We start from the raw sequence: 26565 nt of genomic DNA, 5'->3' as shown, positions 1-26565 counted from the left end.
TTGATTTCCAGAGCAGATAAAACGGCTTGACCAAGTTTTGGGTTTTTTATCTGGTTGGATTTTTTTGGAAAGTCATTACTTGGAATTGCTATCCATCTAACGGTTTTTTAAACGGATCTGCGCTGCTGAGTGTTTTTTGGTAGCGAAACGAAAAGGCGGGGTACAGGTGTTACTTCAACGCGCGCTCATCAGCCCGTGATTTTTATAAAACAAAAAAATTGCCAAAACAAGATGGTTAAGTTATTGTGTTAAGTTCTTTACACCATCCGGTATAGGCATTTTAAAGTTAGAGCCAAACTAGTGCTCGGAATTGTTTATTCATTATTCACAAAATTTCCGATTTATTTAACAAAAGTTGGTAAAAAGAATATCATTTTAACTTATTTAATTATGTTTTTTACGCAACCAAGCATTTATTTGAATTAAAATGGTATTTATTTAAATAATTGTTCGTTTTGTTTAAATAATATGCTTATCCACTTTCGATTATTTAAACATTTTACAATTATTATTCAAATATTGGTTATTTAAATAAATATTATTTAAATATCGCCGAAGTTATTTTATCCATGGATAAAAGTTAATCGAACACCGACCTCTAAGCCAAACCAATTCGCTACCGAAAACTATCACTACGCCCCCTTTGGTTCGCTATTGAAACCTAGATAGGTAGCGGCTAAAGCAGACGCTATTAGTTTTTCCTCATCGTTATTCGTAAATTTGATTTTATAAATAATGATACTTTCATTTTAATATAATTTTATATTTTCATTCTTGATTTTAACATCGACATTCGTTCCGAATGTAATAGTTACATTTACTTTTTATATTGAAGGGTGAAACTAAAACGTAACTTGTTAGGATGTGCCCCTACTGTCAACGACCTCAGCTAGATGGCAGCAGTTTCTAAACACATTTTTTTACGTTTTGGCGCTAATGTATTCATGGCTTTCATTTTTCAAACTGGGCGGAACTATCCAACGGCACAAATGCATTAACTATTCAACGCATTTCCCTACCGACGCTTAAATACAACCACTAAGCCTTTGCAAACGTAAAGACAGTACTGCATATATTTAATTCACCTGTACTAATTGTACTAGTAACACTATGTGAGTGTTTAAGTAATTTAAATTGAGATTTATCATTCAAATTTTAACGGGTTTTTGTAACTGATTAATAGAGACTTGGCTACATGACGTAGATATTACGTCACCCATGCTTTTTCCAATTGTAAATAAAAAAATCTAACCATAGTTAATTTATGTTGAGTATTTATAATCAAGTGTTGATTGAGATTAAATTAATTTTATCAATGTTATTTTTATGTATATTTTTTAATGAAAGCTTAAGGGGAATATAATCTGATCTGACTAACTGATAACCTTCAGAAATCTGAAAATTACAACCAGAATAATAGTCATTGAATTGGGAATAATACTACTAGAATTACAATTACGATTTCGGTTGCCATGGTTTCCCGGGACCTGTTCTGATAAGACTATACGAAATTCATCTTTATAATTAGGCGGTAGCGCCATCTATATTTTGTAAAGTTATATGGCTAAAAATAAATAATTATGAGCTAACTCACCGTTGAGTTATAAAGGATCGTGTTGACAGAATAAAATTATTTTTAAACAACTTCAAAGGTTTGTTTGTTACGAGTAATCATACATTTCAATTTCGCATCAGGTTCGCGAAAAAATTCAATTGCAACATAATGGCCACCACTAGAGACAGATGCCGCCACGGTAGAACAATAAAGTTGATAAAGTCTCCTTATTGAACGAAATTGGTCCCGCGCAAGCCAGATTTAGTTGAACCTCTATTTATTCCCAACTCAATGATAATAGTAGTTAATACCATAAACTCGTGTAGGTTTAGCCTAAGGCTGTATATTCACCGTTATTTTAATAGTATGGTGTTAATCACATTAACAAACGTGTTCATTCATTCCGAAAGGCATTTTGCCGGTGGCAATTCAACAAAAGTTATGACGCGGTACGTTAGACAGGTTAAGCCACCCTCAAAAACGTGTGTGGAGAAACTTGTAGGAGTGTAGACGTAGGTTTATTATGTACAATCTACAAGTTATCACTACACGTTTTCGAGGAGTGGCTTAACCCGTTTTTTGCGGCAGAAACGGCGAAAATGAACGTAGAAATGTAAGCAGCGCGGTACTGAACAGCGTGAATTACGGGCCACCTTGACACCTTCCTAGTTTGTCAAAAGTGAAATTACAAGCACTCTAGGTGATCTTATTATCTTCGCGTGGTATAAAGCGAGGAGCACCCTAGGGCCAGATTGTTTTTAATTGTGTTTTTTGTGGACTTATTAATCATCTTTTATGGGAGGCGAAGGCGGGGAAAAAACTGTAACAAGAACTCGCGCCTCGACTAAAACATTAATAGAAACAAGCTAGTCATGGGCAAAATGCGAGTGCACCTTTTGGGTACCGTTTCTAGTTAGCGACATCTGGTGTATTGGGTTGGCTACTTTGATATTTCATTAATTATGATTTGCAATAATTGCGCAATTTAATAAAATGTGGTTGGGTTTTGTCAAAAAGGATTTAAATTTTTGTCGATAGAAATAGATACATTGTACTTTTTGGAAGGTGAAGATACCACTTTTGGGATGAGTCATAATTGGATTACGATATTTTTTGGGTCAAAACAGCATTACAGTACCTCTTAGCGTTAAAACAGCATTACCGTACCTTTTGGGGTCCAGATAAAATTTCGGTACTTTTTGGAGTGTAAATTGCATCGCCATACTTTTTGAGGTCAAAATAGCATTTCTATACCTTTTCAGGTCAAAATAGCTTCATCATACTTTTTGGAGTCCAAATAGCATCGCCATACCTTTTCGGGTCAATATGGAATGTCAGTACGTTTTGGAGTCAAAATAGCATTTCTATACCTTGAAGGGGTCAAAATAGCATCTCCATACCTTTAAGGGGTCAAAATAGCATCTCCATACCTTTAAGGGGTCAAAATAGCATCTCCATACCTTAAAGGGGTCAAAATAGCATCGCTATACCTTTTGGGGTCAAGGTAAAATTTCAGTACTTTTTGGAGTCCAGATAGCATCGCCATACCTTTTGGGGTCAAGGTAAAATTTCAGTACTTTTTGGAGTCCAAATAGCATTTCTATACCTTTAAGGGGTCAAAATAGCATCTCCATACCTTATGGGATCAAAATAGTATTAGCGCACCTTTTGAGGTCAAAATAGTATTAGCGTACCTTTTGAGATCCAAATAGAATTAGCGTACCTTTTGAGGTTAAAATAGCTTAACCGCACTTTTTGTGGCCAAAATATCATTTTTGAACTCTTTGTGGTCAAAATTAGTGCTCGGAATTGTTTATTCATTATCCACAAAATTTCCGATTTATTAAACAAAAGTTGGTAAAAAGAATATAATTTTAACTTATTTAATTATGTTTTTTACGCAACCAAGCATTCATTTGAATTAAAATGGTATTTATTTAAATAATTGTTTGTTTTGTTTAAATAATAGGCTTATCCTCTTTCGATTATTTAAACATTTTACAATTATTATTCAAATATTGGTTATTTAAATAAATATTATTAAATATAGCCGAAGTTATTTTATCCATGGATAAAAATTAATCGAACACCGACCTCTAAGCCAAACCAATTCGCTACCGAAAACTATCACTACGCCCCCTTTGGTTCGCTATTGAAACCTAGATAGGTAGCGGCTAAAGCAGACGCTATTAGTTTTTCCTCATCGTTATTCGTAAATTTGATTTTATAAATAATGATACTTTCATTTTAATATAATTTTATATTTTCATTCTTGATTTTAACATCGACATTCGTTCCGAATGTAATAGTTACATTTACTTTTTATATTGAAGGGTGAAACTAAAACGTAACTTGTTAGGATGTGCCCCTACTGTCAACGACCTCAGCTAGATGGCAGCAGTTTCTAAACACATTTTTTTACGTTTTGGCGCTAATGTATTCATGGCTTTCATTTTTCAAACTGGGCGGAACTATCCAACGGCACAAATGCATTAACTATTCAACGCATTTCCCTACCGACGCTTAAATACAATCACTAAGCCTTTGCAAACGTAAAGACAGTACTGCATATATTTAATTCACCTGTACTAATTGTACTAGTAACACTATGTGAGTGTTTAAGTAATTTAAATTGAGATTTATCATTCAAATTTTAACGGGTTTTTGTAACTGATTAATAGAGACTTGGCCACATGACGTAGATATTACGTCACCCATGCTTTTTCCAATTGTAAATAAAAAAATCTAACCATAGTTAATTTATGTTGAGTATTTATAATCAAGTGTTGATTGAGATTAAATTAATTTTATCAATGTTATTTTTATGTATATTTTTTAATGAAAGCTTAAGGGGAATATAATCTGATCTGACTAACTGATAACCTTCAGAAATCTGAAAATTACAACCAGAATAATAGTCATTGAATTGGGAATAATACTACTAGAATTACAATTACGATTTCGGTTGCCATGGTTTCCCGGGACCTGTTCTGATAAGACTATACGAAATTCATCTTTATAATTAGGCGGTAGCGCCATCTATATTTTGTAAAGTTATATGGCTAAAAATAAATAATTATGAGCTAACTCACCGTTGAGTTATAAAGGATCGTGTTGACAGAATAAAATTATTTTTAAACAACTTCAAAGGTTTGTTTGTTACGAGTAATCATACATTTCAATTTCGCATCAGGTTCGCGAAAAAATTCAATTGCAACATAATGGCCACCACTAGAGACAGATGCCGCCACGGTAGAACGATAAAGTTGATAAAGTCTCCTTATTGAACGAAATTGGTCCCGCGCAAGCCAGATTTAGTTGAACCTCTATTTATTCCCAACTCAATGATAATAGTAGTTAATACCATAAACTCGTGTAGGTTTAGCCTAAGGCTGTATATTCACCGTTATTTTAATAGTATGGTGTTAATCACATTAACAAACGTGTTCATTCATTCCGAAAGGCATTTTGCCGGTGGCAATTCAACAAAAGTTATGACGCTGTACGTTAGACAGGTTAAGCCACCCTCAAAAACGTGTGTGGAGAAACTTGTAGGAGTGTAGACGTAGGTTTATTATGAACAATCTACAAGCTATCACTACACGTTTTCGAGGAGTGGCTTAACCCGTTTTTTTGCGGCAGAAACGGCGAAAATGAACGTAGAAATGTAAGCAGCGCGGTACTGAACAGCGTGAATTACGGGCCACCTTGACACCTTCCTAGTTTGTCAAAAGTGAAATTACCAGCACTCTAGGTGATCTTATTATCTTCGCGGGGTATAAAGCGAGGAGCACCCTAGGGCCAGATTGTTTTTAATTGTGTTTTTTGTGGACTTATTAATCATCTTTTATGGGAGGCGAAGGCGGGGAAAAAACTGTAACAAGAACTCGCGCCTCGACTAAAACATTAATAGAAACAAGCTAGCCATGGGCATAATGCGAGTGCACCTTTTGGGTACCGTTTCTAGTTAGCGACATCTGGTGTATTGGGTTGGCTACTTTGATATTTCATTAATTATAATTTGCAATAATTGCGCAATTTAATAAAATGTGGTTGGGTTTTGTCAAAAAGGATTTAAATTTTTGTCGATAGAAATAGATACATTGTACTTTTTGGAAGGTGAAGATACCACTTTTGGGATGAGTCATAATTGGATTACGATATTTTTTGGGTCAAAACAGCATTAGAGTACCTCTTAGCGTTAAAACAGCATTACCGTACCTTTTGGAGTCCAGATAAAATTTCGGTACTTTTTGGAGTTTAAATTGCATCGCCATACTTTTTGAGGTCAAAATAGCATTTCTATACCTTTTCAGGTCAAAATAGCTTCATCATACTTTTTGGAGTCCAAATAGCATCGCCATACCTTTTCGGGTCAATATGGAATGTCGGTACGTTTTGGAGTCAAAATAGCATTTCTATACCTTGAAGGGGTCAAAATAGCATCTCCATACCTTTAAGGGGTCAAAATAGCATCTCCATACCTTTAAGGGGTCAAAATAGCATCTCCATACCTTAAAGGGGTCAAAATAGCATCGCTATACCTTTTGGGGTCAAGGTAAAATTTCAATACTTTTTGGAGTCCAAATAGCATCGCCATACCTTTTGGGGTCAAGGTAAAATTTCAGTACTTTTTGGAGTCCAAATAGCATTTCTATACCTTTAAGGGGTCAAAATAGCATCTCCATACCTTATGGGATCAAAATAGTATTAGCGCACCTTTTGAGGTCAAAATAGTATTAGCGTACCTTTTGAGATCCAAATAGAATTAGCGTACCTTTTGAGGTTAAAATAGCTTAACCGCACTTTTTGTGGCTAAAATATCATTTTTGAACTCTTTGTGGTCAAAATTAGTGCTCGGAATTGTTTATTCATTATCCACAAAATTTCCGATTTATTAAACAAAAGTTGGTAAAAAGAATATAATTTTAACTTATTTAATTATGTTTTTTACGCAACCAAGCATTCATTTGAATTAAAATGGTATTTATTTAAATAATTGTTTGTTTTGTTTAAATAATAGGCTTATCCTCTTTCGATTATTTAAACATTTTACAATTATTATTCAAATATTGGTTATTTAAATAAATATTATTAAATATAGCCGAAGTTATTTTATCCATGGATAAAAATTAATCGAACGCCGACCTCTAGTCAAAAAAGCATTACAGTACTTTTGGGATCAAAATAGCATTAGGATACCTTTTGATGTGAAAATTGTACTAGCGTAATTTTTTAATTCAAAATAGCTTTACCGCACCTTTGGGGTCAAAATAGCATTACAATAAAAATAGAAATAGTTTACTTTTGGGGAATCATAATATCAGCATTCTGTTGTCAAAACAAATATACAGTTCTATCATAATAAAAATAGAATCTTTCTTATGCTTCTATAGATTGATTCATTTCGACTGAAAATTTCCACAATTTTGCGGAAAATACAAGTTAAAATAAACGGGAATTTTTCTATAGATAGTTTCCGTCAAAATAGCCAGAAACCACCTTTTACAAAATTAAACCATAACATATAATAGCGTTATTCCACGCGTAATTAAACCCGGACTTTACAACCGTGCCAATTTTAAAAGCTGCGTCAAAAACCTATAAAAAAGGGGGCAAAACTAAAACATTCCGTAGATGGGTAATTGGCCTTTCTGCCGGGTGGGGGCGCTGCTTATTCTATCAAGCTAACAAAAAAGGCTTAAGCGTAGGCAAGCTCTTCCCAACTTCCGCTAAGAAATTTAAAACCTACATAATGAACCCACACGGAGTCTCGATAAAAAATACTCTTATAAAATCTTAGCCTGTTTGAAACAATGTAAAGTTAAATGGACACTTCGCGTTACAAAATCTGTAAAAAGACAACTTAAGATGGCAACAATGGAAGATCCATTGGGTGTGGTATATAGTTCGTTGTATTTTTTTTTATTAAAGAGGGCACGTGGTACTGGGAGTGGTGCGTTGATAGATTTCAACGTGTAAAAAATGTCATTAAACTTTAAAGACCCCCGTGATGCTAAAAATGATACAAAGCGGATTTTTTTCGATCGGGGCATTTTTAGATCAAAAACTATAAAACGATTTATGTCATTTTAAGGCTATTATAAAGATTAATGGGTCAATTTAATTTTAATACGTGTTAATGGGAAAACTGATCAGTTTCTGCGAAATTTATAAGTTAAGAATCTTACCATATCAGGTATTCAATTGTAAAATAGGCGTTTCAATATGGAACTCTATCACAAGTTCTAAGCTACTAAAAATAGTTTTTTGAAAAATTAAGAAATTCCACATTTTAAAATACCCTGAAATATTCCCATTTCACATCTTAAAATAAATTGAAATTAGCATATTTAACATTTTAAAATACCATGAAATTTTCCCATATAACATTTTAAAATACCCTGAAATTTTCCCCTTTAACATTTTAAAATACCCTGAAATTTTCGAATTTCACATTTTAAAATATCCAGAAATTTTCCCCTTTAACATTTTAAAATACCCTGAATATTTTCACTTAACATTTTAAATATGGTCGATGTGATCTGGGGGTATGTGTGATCACCCCTATTATTTTCCTAAATATTATTATAATAAAATATTTGATGAATAGATATTGAAATATACTTAATTGAACACATTTTGTGTATTTTCAATATTAATTTAAATTAAATTTTGTTTTTAAAAACTTTTAGTTAAGAAAACGATATACTCTTCTACGTGTGTTTAGAGATTTTATGCCCAAAAGAAAAGTTCTGTAACTTTTTTCCTAACTGGCAAACCAATTTCGTATTTTGCTATTTTGTAGTCTGCTTATCTTTTTACCTGCTGGGAAAATGTGGTATTTTTGCTAATAATTTGAGGTTTTCAAAATTTAATCTGTAAAAACTCTTTCTAAATTTTAAGTGTGGGGTAAGTGTCATCAGTTAATCAATGTTAAATTTTGGTAAAATAATTTATGGTTTATAAGACAACTTTTATAATTTTCTTCATGTAAACTAAGGAAAGCAACTTCAGTTTATTATTTTAGAGCTACGAAAAAATATAGTTTTATTGGGACACCATATTTAACCTCTGTATGTAATTTCCTTGCGATTGGTCAAGGATTTCACGTGATCACAATTACCCCACCCCTATCACACTTGAACCGCATTTTGGGGGTAAGTGTGATAAGTAAAAGAGTTAAATTAAATAATTAATATTTAAATAACTATTTATTGGATATTAAATTTGATTGCGTAGTTATGTTGGATAAAGTGGCCATATTAATGGAACCAATTCTTAAGAGGGTGCTATTTTTAGTTTAGGAGTAATTTCAAGTTAGCTCCCAAAAAATATTTTAATCACACTTACCTTCATTGACCTTACCCTGAAAATTTCCATTTGATATTTTAAAACCCATGAAAATTTCCATTTGACATTTTAAATAATATGAAAATTAACATTTAACCTTTTATATACCCTGAAAATTTTGGATCTATGAAATGTAAAGTTCTAGTGAAAAATTCTTTGATTAAGAAATGGTTGACGATCTTAATTAAACACTATTTCATGGAAAACAAAAGGAGCTTTCAAAGAATGTCGAACGCGGGTTTTTGTGAAACATTTTTATCACCGACCTAAATAAAAAAGGATACGAAAATTTGGTCGTCCATGTAACGCTTTTTGAGATTTTCCACAATTGAGTCTTCGTTGATTTTGGCCAGCAAAACCATGTCGTCCACTCCGCTGCGTTTGACATTTTGACTCTGCCAGTGGTACACCTGTAGAAATTCAAAATTCAATTCGGATTAGATTTGTGCATCTACAAAACGCGGATCTAAAGATTTTGATCATAGAATGTGTTTATGACATTGTAAAAGTCGCTTGGAAAGAGAGATTTCCCAAAACCAAATAGCCGTTTCAAAAATTCGATTTTCCCCAAACCGAATAGGCATTTAAAATATTCAATTTTCCCCAAACCGAATAGGCATTTAAAATATTCAATTTTCCCCAAACCGAATAGGCGTTTCAAAAGTTAGATTTTTCCCAAAGCCGAATAAGCATTTAAAATATTCGATTTTCCCAAAACGAAATCTCATTGTAGTTCGATATTTCGAAAAGTCATAAAGTCGTTTAAAAATAAGATCCGAAAAAGTTAAGCTTTTAATTAAACAAGTTAACGTCAATTTAGCAAAATTTGTAGTTCGTAGCTTGGTGAAATAATTAAGAAACAAGCAAATACAGTCTAACAATGTTATTTTAGAACTATAAATAGGCGATACCAAAACCAAACACATCCGTTTTCCAAATAATCTCCTCGATATTCAATTCGATTTTATCTGATATTATAAATACTGTTAATTATATCCTGAAGGGCGCTCATAAATACTCGGTGTAGAGGTAAAATATATCGCGGTTCCACTTCGTTGCAATTTAGGCCTAAAAACTTAATTAAGGAAATGATAGGGAACTTTTTATAACCTCTCAAAACACTATCAAACTCGCTGAAGCAAATAACCCACACTTTTTAAAACTTTCATTTATGTCCCTTTTAACTTGATTCCTCGTTCATTTTGCTTTTAGTATGGTTTTTTTACCACTAATTTCCCTTTAATTTTACGCTACCCGAAATTGCAAATCATTTCCTGAACCGTTTCTACTCTGCAAGCTGAAAACTTGAGTGTTTTTGTACGTATGGATAAATTAGACTTGTTCGTATTACCATTTTAGGCTCTTTCATTTTCACGTTCCAAAGAATTTCATTTACTTAATAAATTTATCCGTTAATTAGTTTTTTACTAAACTTGTACGGGACTAGTTGTTCACATTCCATTTCCGGTAACAAAACCGCCTGGAAGTACGCATCTATGATTTTCTGTATTCTATATACAGAAATATGTACTTGTAGAAAATCTCAATAGTCTCGAATATATGAATTTTCAAAGCTCTTTGGAAATTGGAGCTAGTTAATTATTTCACAGATCTACGGGACCAGATTCCAGTCGATGGCAAAAACTGGTCTCATTGACCAGTGATTCCCAATTTATGACGAAATAATCTGATCACATTTATCTGGTATACCCATTTTTAGAACAAATGAATTGGTGCCATTGACCAATGATCCCCAGTTTTCGAACAAGTAAACTGGTCCTATTGACCAGTAACCCCCAGTTTTGGAACAAGTAAACTGGTCCTATTGACCAGTAACCCCCAGTTTTGGAACAAGTAAACTGGTACTATTGACCAGTAACCCCCAGTTTTGAAACAAATAAACTGGTCCCATTGACCAGTAACCCCCAGTTTTTGAACAAGTAAACTGGTCCTATTGACCAGTAACCCCCAGTTTTGGAACAAGTAAACTGCTCCTATTGACCAGTAACCCCCAGTTTTGGAACAAGTAAACTGGTCCCATTGACCAGTAACCCCCAGTTTTGGAACAAGTAAACTGGTCCCATTGATCAATGATCCCCAGTTTTGGAACAAGTAAACTGGTCCCATTGATCAATGATCCCCAGTTTTGGAACAAGTAAACTGGTCCCATTGATCAATGATCCCCAGTTTTGGAACAAGTAAACTGGTCCCATTGATCAATGATCCCCAGTTTTGGAACAAGTAAACTGGTCCCATTGACCAGTAACCCCCAGTTTTGGAACAAGTAAACTGGTCCCATTGACCAATGATCCCCCGATTGAGAACAAACAAACTGGTTCCATTGATCAATGATCACCAGTTTTTGAACATGTAAACTGGTCCCATTGGCCAAAGATCCCAAACTCAAAAATATAAACCGGTTAATTATTTTTATAATTTGATAACAACAGGGCCCCCACTCAAATCTTCAATTTTTTTATAATAAAAATAGGTTTTTATTTCTAAAAATATAGGAGTTTATATGCTATTTCATTTACTAACTTTATGCATTTAAAAAACAAAATCTATATTTAGTGAAATAAATCTTAAATTTTCACTTGAAAAACAGAAACTATTGAACCATTTCGTCACAAAAATATACTAGTAGCTAACCATGTTAACAATAACAAAAGTATAGACTAGAGTGACTTGGTATAGGAATTTATCCTATAGCTAAATCTAGCAATTAAACAGAGTGGCGGGATTTGAAATGGGCAAAATATCAAAATTATAGGATTTTATAGGACTTTTTAGGGGTTTTGCTATAAATATAGGATGTTATAGGACATTTTTGAAAATATAGGATTTTATAGGAATTATAGGACCTCTGGGGGCCCTGTAACAACCATCTTCTAAATTTTAAAATGATGGACCAAGAAATTAATAGAGGGACTCGCAATTATATATCTCCTGCCAAAGTCGGTAATAGTTCTTTTTATAAAATAACCTTGGCCATCTTGTTGAAATGTTGCCTCCTCGCTTCAGCTGTGGATCCGTTTTCTCTCCCGACTAAAGAGTTTATGAACTTATTCATAGGCATTGGCTTAACTATTCCAGGGCAACATTTAAACAAGTTGGTCAAGCGTAAAGACATTTTATAAAATCCACTATTATTGGATCCATTTAAAAACTAGACCCGTTGTCAAGCGGGTTCTACTTCGAAGGTTCTATGTGGTGTAGGGGTGGTTTTATGGTACGAACAAGAGCCGTGCTAATTAGAAACTTAAAAGGGTATAAATAGTTTGGCTAATCTCATTAGCGCGTGGCGTACGGTATATCAATCAACGGAAGCAATTAAGATTGAGCATCGCATCGTGGCCTTCACGCTCGATCCGGCCAAAAAGAATTAGGAAGTGAATGCTGAAATACGAAAACGGTTTGGTTTCGCTCTCGTTAATCAACTCTTTCGGGGCGAGTCTGGGCTGCCTTGTTTAGTCTTCCGAAGCAAGCCTTGGCCGGGAAAACAGCGACACATAGTGCTTGTTTACCACATTGGTGGAATCTCCAGTAATCTTGGTTGTTTACATAATTTAGGCCTAATATGGCTCATTCACACGACTTTCTTGGCCAGCAGAGAGGTCGGGCATCTCTCCAGGGAAGAGATTTTACACAATTCTATTTTTAAAAGATTTTAGCTCGACATTTGCTACAGATTTCAAAGCCGTGATTTAAATATTTTGGAGATGTTGTTATGTATATTTCCAAGTTTCTAAGTAAAAATATTTTTGTAAATTCCTTAACTTAATTAAAATTCGTTCCCATATTTTTTAAGTTCGTTCCCACATTTTTAAGTCCATTTCCATATTTTTAAGTTCGTTTCCATATTTTTAAGTTCGTTCTTATATTTTTAAGTTCGTTCTTATATTTTTAAGTTCGTTCTTATATTTTTAAGTTCGTTCTTATATTTTTAAGTTCATTCCCATATTTTTAAGTTGGTTTTCAGATTTTTGTAAGTTTATCTGCTAGTTTTTAAATAAATTTCCAGATTTTTTAGCCAATTTCTTGAATTTTGAGTAAATTTAATTTTTTTTACAAATTACCAAATTTTTGAGTAAATTTCTAGGTTTTTGAGTAAATTTTTCTGATTCTAATGTAAATTTTCACTATCAAAAGCGGTGATTTTTCGGACTCCACCAAAAATACAGTATCTTTTAAATTGCTCGATCCAAGCGTTTTTCGCGACGGAAAATTGACAAAGTTACAGGGTATATACAACGCATTTGAATTTGTAAAATTCTAAATGGTCGTTCCGATTCTCTATACTCAGGGCCGGATTACCCTGGCCCTAGAGCACCAAGCCTACAAGGGGCACCAGGAGGTTTCGAAAAAATTAAAAGTACAAGCATTTTATCATTTACTTTTCACAATTTTTTTCGGGAGTAATTTTAGTAAATGTGTCTACATTTTTCGATACCATGTAAAGCAAGCATTTATTAACGTCATTAAAATATTAGCTAAGTCTACAATAGAATTGTATTTTCCATTCATTTGTCAATTATAAATTGAAAAGGCTCAAGCATATGGGAACGTTGTAGAGTCCGACGCCGATGTATAAATGATCAGCGGCGGCGTGTCTCATTTTAAGAGCCTTCGGCGGTGGCACGCCGACATATTTTCAACGGCGGCGGCGTAAGGATAATTTAACCAGCGGCGGCGGCGCTCTCCGGCGTAACAGTGGCGGTCCTGGCGGATGCAGGGGGGGTGGGGCACCCCCCCTCTTTGACGTATAAGATTTGCATGTTATTACACTCATATCTCAAAATGTCATTTAGCGCCCCTTTGAGTGTTTCTGTATCCATCACTGCAGCGAAATCATTAAAAAGGCCCACATTGAACAATAATTATAATGACTTGGATTTTTTTAGAAAATAGGAAAATAGCACGACGTCGCGCCGAAGAAACGTCGTCGGCGGCGGCGGCGGCGGCGGCGGCGCGTCGAGAATAAGGGAAAAGCCGGCTTGGCGGCGTCGGATTCTAGAACGTTGTTTCTCAAGAATAACGAGGCATACTTAATTAGATTGAATAACTTCGAAGAATGATTTGATTAGGCAGTGGTTTCACTGTAAATACTAAATGGTAAACTAACCTTTGTACGTTTAACAAAAACATAAACAATAGCGGTAGATATGCTGGTCTAAAAAGATATACTACGTCCCACAAAGTTGGTTCGTGCGAACAGATCTGTAGAAAGACAAAGTTGGTTCGTGCGAATAGGCCTGTAGAAAGACCAAGTTGGTTCGTGCGAATAGGCCTGTAGAAAGACAAAGTTGGTTCGTGCGAACAGGCCTGTAGAAAGACAAAGTTGGTTCGTGCGAACAGGCCTGTAGAAAGACAAAGTTGGTTCGTGCGAACAGGCCTGTAGAAAGACAAAGTTGGTTCGTGCGAACAGGCCTGTAGAAAGACAAAGTTGGTTCGTGCGAACAGGCCTGTAGAAAGACAAAGTTGGTTCGTGCGAACAGGCCTGTAGAAAGACAAAGTTGGTTCGTGCGAACAGGCCTGTAGAAAGACAAAGTTGGTTCGTGCGAACAGGCCTGTAGAAAGACAAAGTTGGTTCGTGCGAACAGGCCTGTAGAAAGACAAAGTTGGTTCGTGCGAACAGGCCTGTAGAAAGACAAAGTTGGTTCGTGCGAACAGGCCTGTAGAAAGACAAAGTTGGTTCGTGCGAATAGGCCTGCAGAAAGATAAATTTGGTTCGTGCGAACAGGCCTGTAGAAAGACAAAGTTGGTTCGTGCGAATAGGCCTGTAGAGAGACAAAGTTGGTTCGTGCGAATAGGCCTGTAGAAAGACAAAGTTGGTTCGTGCGAACAGATCTGTAGAAAGACAAAGTTGGTTCGTGCGAACAGATCTGTAGAAAGACAAAGTTGGTTCGTGCGAATAGGCCTGTAGAAAGACAAAGTTGGTTCGTGCGAATAGGCCTGTAGAAAGACAAAGTTGGTTCGTGCGAACAGATCTGTAGAAAGACAAAGTTGGTTCGTGCGAACAGATCTGTAGAAAGACAAAGTTGGTTCGTGCGAATAGGATTCTAGAAAGACAAAGTTGGTTCGTGCGAAGAGGCCTGTAGAAAGACAAAGTTGGTTCGTGCGAATAGGCCTGTAGAAAGACAAAGTTGGTTCGTGCGAACAGGCCTGTAGAAAGACAAAGTTGGTTCTTGCGAACAGATCTGTAAAGACAAAGTTGGTTCGTGCGAATAGGATTCTAGAAAGACAAAGTTGGTTCGTGCGAATAGGCCTGTAGAAAGACAAAGTTGGTTCGTGCGAATAGGCCTGTAGAAAGACAAAGTTGGTTCGTGCAAATAGGCCTGTAGAAAGACAAAGTTGGTTCGTGCGAACAGATCTGTAGAAAGACAAAGTTGGTTCGTGCGAATAGGATTCTAGAAAGACAAAGTTGGTTCGTGCGAAGAGGCCTGTAGAAAGACAAAGTTGGTTCGTGCGAATAGGCCTGTAGAAAGATAAAGTTGGTTCGTGCGAACAGGCCTGTAGAAAGACAAAGTTGGTTCGTGCGAACAGGCCTGTAGAAAGACAAAGTTGGTTCGTGCGAACAGGCCTGTAGAAAGACAAAGTTGCTTCGTGCGCACAGATCTGTAGAATGACAAACGCGAGACACTATAGAGGTTGAGGACACCCACAAAACGTCCAGCGTACCAGGCTATTTGGAAGCGCTTCTTAAGCCTAACACGTGTAGAAAAAGCCGTTATAAAAGGCTTAAGGAAGACGCGGGATAAGCCTGGTAGGCTGATGCAGCGTCGTATTTGGAAGTGAAGGAAGGGAAACGTCGCTTCCGCTTCCGGTTTGGGGATGTCGGACGCGGAAGGAGCGACTCGGAGCTCCTCGATAACTCGCCTTGGTTGGATTTCCTTTGTAATTATGAAAGTGTCACAGCTACAACGGCACACGCTGAAAGGCCACCTCGGATTTACAAGAAATATGAACATGCCCTCGATTTTTGTCGTTACGATCTTAACTCGCGTAATAAAATTTACCAACATTTGTTTTACCAGAAGTATATAATATCGCTCTTAAGAGAGAAGTATCGAGTATCCATCGAAGCTATAAAGTGAAACGCGAGCTTTCGCAGGCAGTTTCTAACGACTTAGTGGCAGGGGCCCTTAGGCACAGAAAAATTTGGCGCCCCTTGGAATTGGTCAGCTAAGGAGGGGCGTATCGGTTTATAATAAATAATTAAATATATTTTAGTGTCCCCAAACCTTTTCGGCGTTATTTTGAGTAGGGGCAAGCCAAGTACATGGACCGTGGGGCTTTACCAGAGTTTTGGCGCCTCTAGAAAAATGGCGCCCTAGGAACGTGCCTACTTTTCCTAATGGTTAATACGCCCCTGCTTAGTGGTAACATTTACCACTGATAACGATGTGAAATGTAAAAGATAAAGTATGTATTTTTTAGGGACTATTTGTAGCGTAGTTCCCAATCAGTTTCACACTCCAATACACCTTTAGTAAAAGGTGGGTAAAAATGCCGACCCACCCGTAACATTTTTAATTTACACATGATATCTTGCCATAGACCCCTTTTCCGCAGAAATTTACTACAAAGCACTTACTCGTATTATTTTGCCATAGCCCTTACACGTGAAATTTTTCCATAGCCTTTACACGTGAAATTTTGCCATAGCCCTGACACATTGAATTTTGCCATAGCCCTGACACGTGGAATTTTGTCATAGCCCTGACACGTGGAATTTTGTCATAGCCCTGACACGTGGAATTTTGTCATAGCCCTGACACGTGGAATTTTGTCATAGCCCTGACACGTGAAATTTTTCCATAGCCCTGACACGTGAAATTTTTCCATAGCCCTGACACATTGAATATTGTCATAGCCCTGACACATTGAATTTTGTCATAGCCCTTACACGTGAAATTTTGCCATAGCCCTGACACATTGAATATTGTCATAGCCCTGACACATTGAATTTTGCCATAACCCTTACAAATGGAATTTTGCCATAGCCCTGCACATTGAATTTTGCCACAGCCCTTACACATTGAATATTTTCATAGCCCTGATACATTGAATTTTTCCATAACCCTTACATATGAAATTTTGCCATAGAACTTAGATGTGAAATTTTGCCATAGCCCTTACACAATAAATTTTACCATAGCCCCTACAAATGGAATTTTGCCATAGCCCTTACACGTGACATTTTACCATAGATCCCTTTTGCGTAAACTTTTACTATAAAGCGCTGGCACAAATAATTATAGCACAGAGCCCTTATCCTTAAACATTTACCACAGAGTCCTGAAGCAAAGAATGTAATGTACTGGCAACCAGATCTAATGATATTCATATATACTCCGAGTATATATAAACGCCAAACGGCGTAAATACAAATTAGTAGGGCTTCGATACATTACACCTACTTCAAAGTGTGGTTTGAAAAAGCGCTTTCATCGTGAATACACCTTTAGAGACCACCCCCGAAGGGTTATTTTAACAACAACAACCTTCTTCGCTACCTGCCGCAGCGCTTCAGCCATTCGTCACGAGTACTCCAGAATTAGCAATTTTCGATTAGATCACTCGAAACAACGGAATCGGCGAAATTTGGTTTCGGGGAAAGGCGGCGTTTAAATGGCAAAACCGAAAAATGACGCATCATTTTTCTGGCTAATTACAGCCTTTTCCCCGTGTCTGGAGGGCTGGGCCAAATAATACAGACGCGGGTTTTTGGGATTTCCCTTACGCCTTGCTGCAACTACTGCAATCGCTATTCTTGTGCGTTATTAAAAATGTGGGCAGCAGTGGTCTGATTAAAATGATATAAATTTACATTGAATTAAAAACAAAAAAAAACCACGAATTTAATGCGTAAGTAAAATTAGTTATTTATTTTAAAATAAATAACTAATTTTTACTTACGCATTAAATTCGTGGTTTTTTTTATTTTTAATTCAATCAAGTGGCGTAAGGTGTTTCAACTTAAATTTATATAAATTTACATATTTTAAAGGAATATAAATTTACAATTAATATGAAAATAAATTTAAATTTTAAAGGAATATAAATTTACAATTAATATGAAAATAAATTTAAATTTTAAAGGAATATAAATTTACAATTAATATGAAAATAAATTTAAATTTTAAAGGAATATAAATTTACAATTAATATGAAAATAAATTTAAATTTTAAAGGAATATAAATTTACAATTAATATGAAAATAAATTTAAATTTTAAAGGAATATAAATTTACAATTAATATGAAAATAAATTTAAATTTTAAAGGAATATAAATTTACAATTAATATGAAAATAAATTTAAATTTTAAAGGAATATAAATTTACAATTAATATGAAAATAAATTTAAATTTTAAAGGAATATAAATTTACAATTAATATGAAAATAAATTTAAATTTTAAAGGAATATAAATTTACAATTAATATGAAAATAAATTTAAATTTTAAAGGAATATAAATTTACAACTAATATGAAAATACATTTAAATTTTAAAGGAATATAAATTTACAATTAATATGAAAATAAATTTAAATTTTAAAGGAATATAAATTTACAATTAATATGAAAATAAATTTAAATTTTAAAGGAATATAAATTTACAATTAATATGAAAATAAATTTAAATTTTAAAGGAATATAAATTTACAATTAATATGAAAATAAATTTAAATTTTAAAGGAATATAAATTTACAATTAATATGAAAATAAATTTAAATTTTAAAGGAATATAAATTTACAATTAATATGAAAATAAATTTAAATTTTAAAGGAATATAAATTTACAATTAATATGAAAATACATTTAAATTTTAAAGGAATATAAATTTACAATTAATATGAAAATACATTTAAATTTTAAAGGAATATAAATTTACAATTAATATGAAAATAAATTTAAATTTTAAAGGAATATAAATTTACAATTAATATGAAAATAAATTTAAATTTTAAAGGAATATAAATTTACAATTAATATGAAAATAAATTTAAATTTTAAAGGAATATAAATTTACAATTAATATGAAAATAAATTTAAATTTTAAAGGAATATAAATTTACAATTAATATGAAAATAAATTTAAATTTTAAAGGAATATAAATTTACAATTAATATGAAATAACATTTAAATTTTAAAGGAATATAAATTTACAATTAATATGAAAATACATTTAAATTTTAAAGGAATATAAATTTACAATTAATATGAAAATAAATTTAAATTTTAAAGGAATATAAATTTACAATTAATATGAAAATAAATTTAAATTTTAAAGGAATATAAATTTACAATTAATATGAAAATAAATTTAAATTTTAAAGGAATATAAATTTACAATTAATATGAAAATAAATTTAAATTTTAAAGGAATATAAATTTACAATTAATATGAAAATAAATTTAAATTTTAAAGGAATATAAATTTAAATTTTAAAGGAATATAAATTTAAATTTTAAAGGAATATAAATTTAAATTTTAAAGGAATATAAATTTAAATTTTAAAGGAATATAAATTTAAATTTTAAAGGAATATAAATTTACAATTAATATGAAAATAAATTTAAATTTTAAAGGAATATAAATTTACAATTAATATGAAAATACATTTAAATTTTAAAGGAATATAAATTTACAATTAATATGAAAATACATTTAAATTTTAAAGGAATATAAATTTACAATTAATATGAAAATAAATTTAAATTTTAAAGGAATATAAATTTACAATTAATATGAAAAAAAATTTAAATTTTAAAGGAATATAAATTTACAATTAATATGAAATAACATTTAAATTTTAAAGGAATATAAATTTACAATTAATATGAAAATACATTTAAATTTTAAAGGAATATAAATTTACAATTAATATGAAAATACATTTCAATATAAAATTAATATGAAAATACATTTCAATATAAAATTAATATGAAAATACATTTCAATATAAAATTAATATGAAATTACATTTCAATTTCAATTTACAATTAATATGAGATTATATTTCATTTTCAATTTACAATTATATGAGATTACATTTCATTTTCAATTTACAATTAATATGTAAAAACATTTCAATTTAAAATTAATATGAAATTACATTTCATTTTCAATTTACAATTAATATGAAATTACATTTCAGTTTCAATTTTAATTTACAATTAATATGAAATTACATTTCAGTTTCAATTTTAATTTACAATTAATATGAAATTATATTTCAATTTCACTTTTAATTTACAATTAATATGAAATTACATTTCGATTTCAATTTTAATTTACAATTAATATGAAATTACATTTCAATTTCAATTTTAATTTACAATTAATATGAAATTACATTTCAATTTCACTTTTAATTTACAATTAATATGAAATTACATTTCAATTTCACTTTTAATTTACAATTAATATGAAATTACATTTCAATTTCAATTTTAATTTACAATTAATATGAAATTACATTTCAATTTCACTTTTAATTTACAATTAATATGAAATTACATTTCAATTTCAATTTTAATTTACAATTAATATGAAATTACATTTCAATTTCACTTTTAATTTACAATTAATATGAAATTACATTTCAATTTCAATTTTAATTTACAATTAATATGAAATTACATTTCAATTTCAATTTTAATTTACAATTAATATGAAATTACATTTCAATTTCAATTTTAATTTACAATTAATATGAAATTACATTTCAATTTCAATTTACAATTAATATGAAATTACATTTCAATTTCAATTTTAATTTACAATTAATATGAAATTACATTTCAATTTACAATTAATATGAAATTTTTTTTCAATTTAAAATTAATATGAAATTACATTTCAATTTACAATTAATATGAAATTACATTTCAATTTACAATTAATATGAAATTACATTTCAATTTAAAATTAATATGAAATTACATTTCAATTTACAATTAATATGAAATTATATTTCAATTTACAATTAATATGAAATTACATTTCAATTTACAATTAATATGAAATTACATTTCAATTTAAAATTAATATGAAATTACATTTCAATTTACAATTAATATGAAATTACATTTCAATTTACAATTAATATGAAATTACATTTCAATTTACAATTAATATGAAATTACATTTCAATTTACAATTAATATGAAATTAATTTCAATTTCAATTTTAATTTACAATTAATATGAAATTACATGTCAATTTCAATTTTAATTTACAATTAATATGAAATTACATGTCAATTTCAATTTACAATTAATATAAAATACATTTAAATTTAAAATTTAAGTTAATATGAAATACATTTTAATTTAAAATTTAAATTAATATGAAATATATTTTAGTTTAAAATTTAAATTAATATGAAATACATTTAAATTTAAAATTTAAATTTATATGACATACATTTTAATTTAAAATTTAAATTAATATGAAATATATTTTAATTTAAAATTTAAATTAATATGAAATACATTTAAATTTAAAATTAACAATTAATATAAAATACATTTAAATTTGTTGCAGCCTACTTCCAGGGGCTAGTAGGCCACACTTTGAAGCTCTCTGGCGCCCCCTCGAACGCGTCTCCCCTCTTTAGGAGTTTTTACCCCGCGCAACCTCCTGTTTTTACAACTGTAGTTTTGTTGTCGTCTACTCTTCAAGTTCATCACCCAAAAAGTTACCTAGGAGTTGATTAAAAAAAGTTTCTTTTATTTCAAATTACATTATAAAATTAAATACTTACAATTCCAAATAATCCGTTCAGCTAAAGTTAAGCTACTTTCTACCAAACCGTAAAAAGTTTGAATTTTTATTATTTACTATAAAATCATTAATGCATTTTTCCCACAAAGCTTTGTATAAAGATTCGAACGTGTTTTCCTAATTGTCATTGAATTCCAGTATCTTTTTGTAGCTCTCCGTGAAACTAAAATGGCAATTCCCTATCCAACGTTTTTGTTCTTTAAAAACTTCATCTAATTTAACTGATTTTAATTTTTGTTTCAATAGTTTTAGTGTTACTTTCGACTCCCCGACCATTTCGAAATTTAGGGTTAGGTTTGTCCAGATTATCTAGCAGACGACTATACTAGGGAACTTGAGGTCCAGGATATTTTTAGTAGGAGATTTTTAAGCCAATGAAAATCGTAAGAGAAAACACGTATGCTCTGACGTCAAAATGATGGAAAAAAACGGTCCCCTAGATAGAGACGGAAATCGGCCAAGATAACCATTCCAAGTTCGAGGTATGAATTCCTGACACTATATATACATACGTGTATACACTATATACATACGTGTATACACTATATACATACGTGTATACACTATATACATACGTTTATACACTATATACATACGTTTATACACTATATACATACGTTTATACACTATATACATACGTTTATACACTATATACATACGTTTATACACTATATATACAAACGTTTATACACTATATATACAAACGTTTATACACTATATATACAAACGTTAATACACTATATACAATATTAAATACCATTTTTAATTATGCGCCGAATGTAAATTACACTAGATTCCAATCCAGAAATTTCTTTGTCCAAGGTAAAACACTTTTGTTACCAGTCCCCATGACGAACTTGTTATTAGTGAAATATTTAATTTGTAAGGCGACCGGTAAAATATATATCGACTTCCCACTATAACAAATAGCTGCGCGCGCTCTGGCTTCTGTGGGCAGAGGCGGAGAGAAAGGATTTAACGGGTAGAAGGCCGGGCCCACGAGGGGCCCCCACGCAACGACCAAATTCGACGAACTTCGGAGTAAGCGAACCTTTTCGGGATGCGCCGCTGCCCTTCCACGTAATTCGCTCTAGACCCCGACGCCGCCGTTGTTTTTTGCGCCGCCGCCGAACGATTTTGAACGGCGCGCCCCCGGCGCCGATGTATTCTCGGCACGCCGACGACGGTTTATAATATTTTTTAACAGCGCTACCAGATTTCCCGTTGATATCAGTCTCTTTGCAGTTGTATCAAAAATATAGTTCTTTCTTTGGTGTGTACTCTTAACGTCTTAAGCTCCTAGAAAATGGATTTCTAAAACGTCATACAATGAAAACGAAATTTCATAAAACGCCGCGCCACGCCGCCGCAGACAAAAAACTTGAATAGGCCTTCCTATTAAATAAGCTACGTTTTCTGAACATTTTTTAGTATAGCTCATTCGTCACGAAATACGTAGAATTTCAGTTCAGTTTATGCTTAAGAACAGGCTGAGCGTCCATGGCTTTTTGTAGAAAAACGTCATCGATACGTCACCCGTGACGCAGCAGAAATATCAAAACAATAAGGCCTATTTTATTATTGAATTTACGATTTAAGTTTGGGAAACTAATTTCGCCAACGAAACGAAATATAAATCTCAACACCTGTTTAATAATAGGACGATAATTTACGATTGCAATTTGAAAAATACCGAGCAAATCAATAAAAGGTATAAAATTAAAAATTAAATCAAATGATTTTTTCAAAAATCACGAAATCCGCTTAAAAGATTATGAAATCAAATGATTTTTTCAAAAATCACGAAATCCGCCTACAAGATTATGAAATCAAATGAATTTTCCAAAAATCACGAAATCCACTTACAAGATTATGATATCAAATGAATTTTTCAAAAATCACGAAATCCGCTTACAAGATTACGAAATCAAATGATTTTTTCAAAAAATCACGAAATCCGCTTACAAGATTATGAAATCAAATGATTTTTTCCAAAAATCACGAAATCCGCTTGCAAGATTATGAAATCAAATGAATTTTTCCAAAATCACGAAATCCGCTTACAAGATTATGAAATCAAATGATTTTTTAAAAAATCACGAAATCCGCTTAAAAGATTATGAAATCAAATGATTTTTTCAAAAATCACGAAATCCGCCTACAAGATTATGAAATCAAATGAATTTTCCAAAAATCACGAAATCCACTTACAAGATTATGATATCAAACGAATTTTTCAAAAATCACGAAATCCGCTTACAAGATTACGAAATCAAATGATTTTTTCCAAAAAATCACGAAATCCGCTTAAAAGATTATGAAATCAAATTAATTTTTCAAAAATCACGAAATCCGCTTACAAGATTATGAAATCAAATGAATTTTTTCAAAAATCACGAAATCCGCTTTCAAGATTATGAAATCAAATGATTTTTTCCAAAAATCACGAAATCCGCCTACAAGATTATGAAATCAAATGAATTTTCCAAAAATCACGAAATCCACTTACAAGATTATGATATCAAATGAATTTTTCAAAAATCACGAAATCCGCTTACAAGATTACGAAATCAAATGATTTTTTCAAAAAATCACGAAATCCGCTTACAAGATTATGAAATCAAATGATTTTTTCCAAAAATCACGAAATCCGCTTACAAGATTATGAAATCAAATGAATTTTTCCAAAATCACGAAATCCGCTTACAAGATTATGAAATCAAATGATTTTTTAAAAAATCACGAAATCCGCTTAAAAGATTATGAAATCAAATGATTTTTTCAAAAATCACGAAATCCGCCTACAAGATTATGAAATCAAATGAATTTTCCAAAAATCACGAAATCCACTTACAAGATTATGATATCAAACGAATTTTTCAAAAATCACGAAATCCGCTTACAAGATTACGAAATCAAATGATTTTTCCAAAAATCACGAAATCCGCTTACAAGATTATGAAATCAAATGAATTTTTTCAAAAATCACGAAATCCGCTTTCAAGATAAAATGATTTTTCCAAAAATCACGAAATCCGCTTAGAAGAATATGAAATCAAATGATTTTTCCAAAAATCACGAAATCCGCTTACAAGATTATGAAATCAAAAGATTTTCCCAAAAATCACGAAATCCGCTTACAAGATTATGAAATCCAATGATTTTTCCAAAAATCACGAAATCCGCTTACAAGATTATGAAATCAAATGAATTTTTTCAAAAATCACGAAATCCGCTTTCAAGATAAAATGATTTTTCCAAAAATCACGAAATCCGCTTAGAAGAATATGAAATCAAATGATTTTTCCAAAAATCACGAAATCCGCTTACAAGATTATGAAATCAAATGATTTTTCCAAAATCACGAAATCAGCTTACAAAATTATAAAATCCAATGATTTTTTTTCCAAAATCACGAAATCAGCTTACAAAATTATGAAATACAATAAACCAACAAAAATTGAAAAATCTGAGAACAGATTTGGTTATAGTTCTATAACAGCAGGGATCCCTCCAGTAGCCAAAGAGTTAGCCATACTTATGGAACGGACCGTAAATTATAGACTTATGATATGACAAACGTCGTGAGACTCGTGACAGGCAATTGAACACTAAAGCTAGACATATTTATCATTTCCAGGTACTTTAGTACGCGACTACGCGTACATTGTAAATCTCAACTAAGTCGACAAAAATTTCACTTATTTGTGTTTCAAAAGGTGCCTCACCTTATTTCAAACGTACGTACACTTTAACGCGTTCCCGACCTTGACTACGGTGTCAAGTAAGGCGTAAATATAAATTTCGCTGACAAGCGGATCAGTCCCTCGTTCCCTACTTTATTACGCGACTGAAGCTCCCCCTCGCGAGACATTTGGGCCCATTTTTATTGATAGTTCCCGTTAGATGCTAATCAAATTCGGTATAAATCTTCTTCCCGATGCTTCCCGCATTTTATTGGCCCTATTCTTTCGGTAACGAGCGCCATCTCTCGAAAGGTTCGTTAATTCGCGCGCCAGATATAATTCGATTAAAAAAGAGCCAAGACCCGAAGTGGAGCCAGCACTTTTTACCGTTTTCTAATCATTCTTTACTTTCATGACGCCATCTCGTGGCTGAAAAATGATTCTTAAAAGTAATTGATATTCAGCGCTACGCTTGTACGAGGACTTACAATCAGATATTGTTTTAAATTGGATAGCGCGGAAAATAGAAAGAGGAATAGAAATTTTATGTCAGGATATGCGAGGGCTACTCACTTCCGGTAATTTTATAGCAAAATGTGGTAGTTTTCAAATTTCGAAATAATTTTAAAGTTTCCTGGAAGCTATAGTTCCCATTAATTTAATATATTTTCTTTGAAGTTATAAATAATTTTCAAATTTAAATATGGGATTTGTATTTTTGAAATTTAAATATGGGATTTGTATTTTTGAAATTTAAATATGAGATTTGTATTTTTGAAATTTAAATATGGGATTTGTATTTTTGAAATTTGAATATGGGATTTGTATTTTTCAAATTTAAATATGGGATTTGAATTTTTGAAATTTGAATATGGGATTTTTATTTTTAAAATTTAAATAAGGGATTTGTATTTTTGAAATTTAATATGGGATTTGTATTTTTTAAATTTAAATATGGGATTTGTATTTGTCAAATTTAAATGTGGGATTTGTATTTGTCAAATTTAAATGTGGGATTTGTTGTTTTGAAATTTAAATATGGGATTTGTATTTGTCAAATTTAAATGTGGGATTTGTTGTTTTGAAATTTAAATATGGGATTTGTATTTGTCAAATTTAAATGTGGGATTTGTTGTTTTGAAATTTAAATATGGGATTTGTATTTGTCAAA

The 26565-nt window shown here is 31.8% G+C and overlaps 1 protein-coding gene across 1 annotated transcript in view; it reads right to left on the bottom strand.

The window, feature by feature from the left end:
• Positions 1-26565, bottom strand: part of LOC149921956 (unconventional myosin-Ie-like) — a 189144-nt gene that overhangs the window by 142084 nt on the left and 20495 nt on the right. Inside the window, exon 2 of the mRNA XM_090162099.1 lies at positions 9193-9318. Within this exon, the coding sequence (XP_090018225.1) occupies positions 9193-9318 (126 nt within the window). The remainder of the gene's footprint in view (positions 1-9192; positions 9319-26565) is intronic.

The sequence above is a fragment of the Leiobunum rupestre genome, chromosome 11 (assembly GCF_980474605.1).
Source record: "Leiobunum rupestre chromosome 11, qqLeiRupe1.1.hap1, whole genome shotgun sequence".
NCBI classification, from domain to species: domain Eukaryota; kingdom Metazoa; phylum Arthropoda; class Arachnida; order Opiliones; family Sclerosomatidae; genus Leiobunum; species Leiobunum rupestre.
The sequence above is the reverse complement of the archived record's forward strand: the minus strand, read 5'-3'. Positions and strand labels throughout refer to the sequence as shown.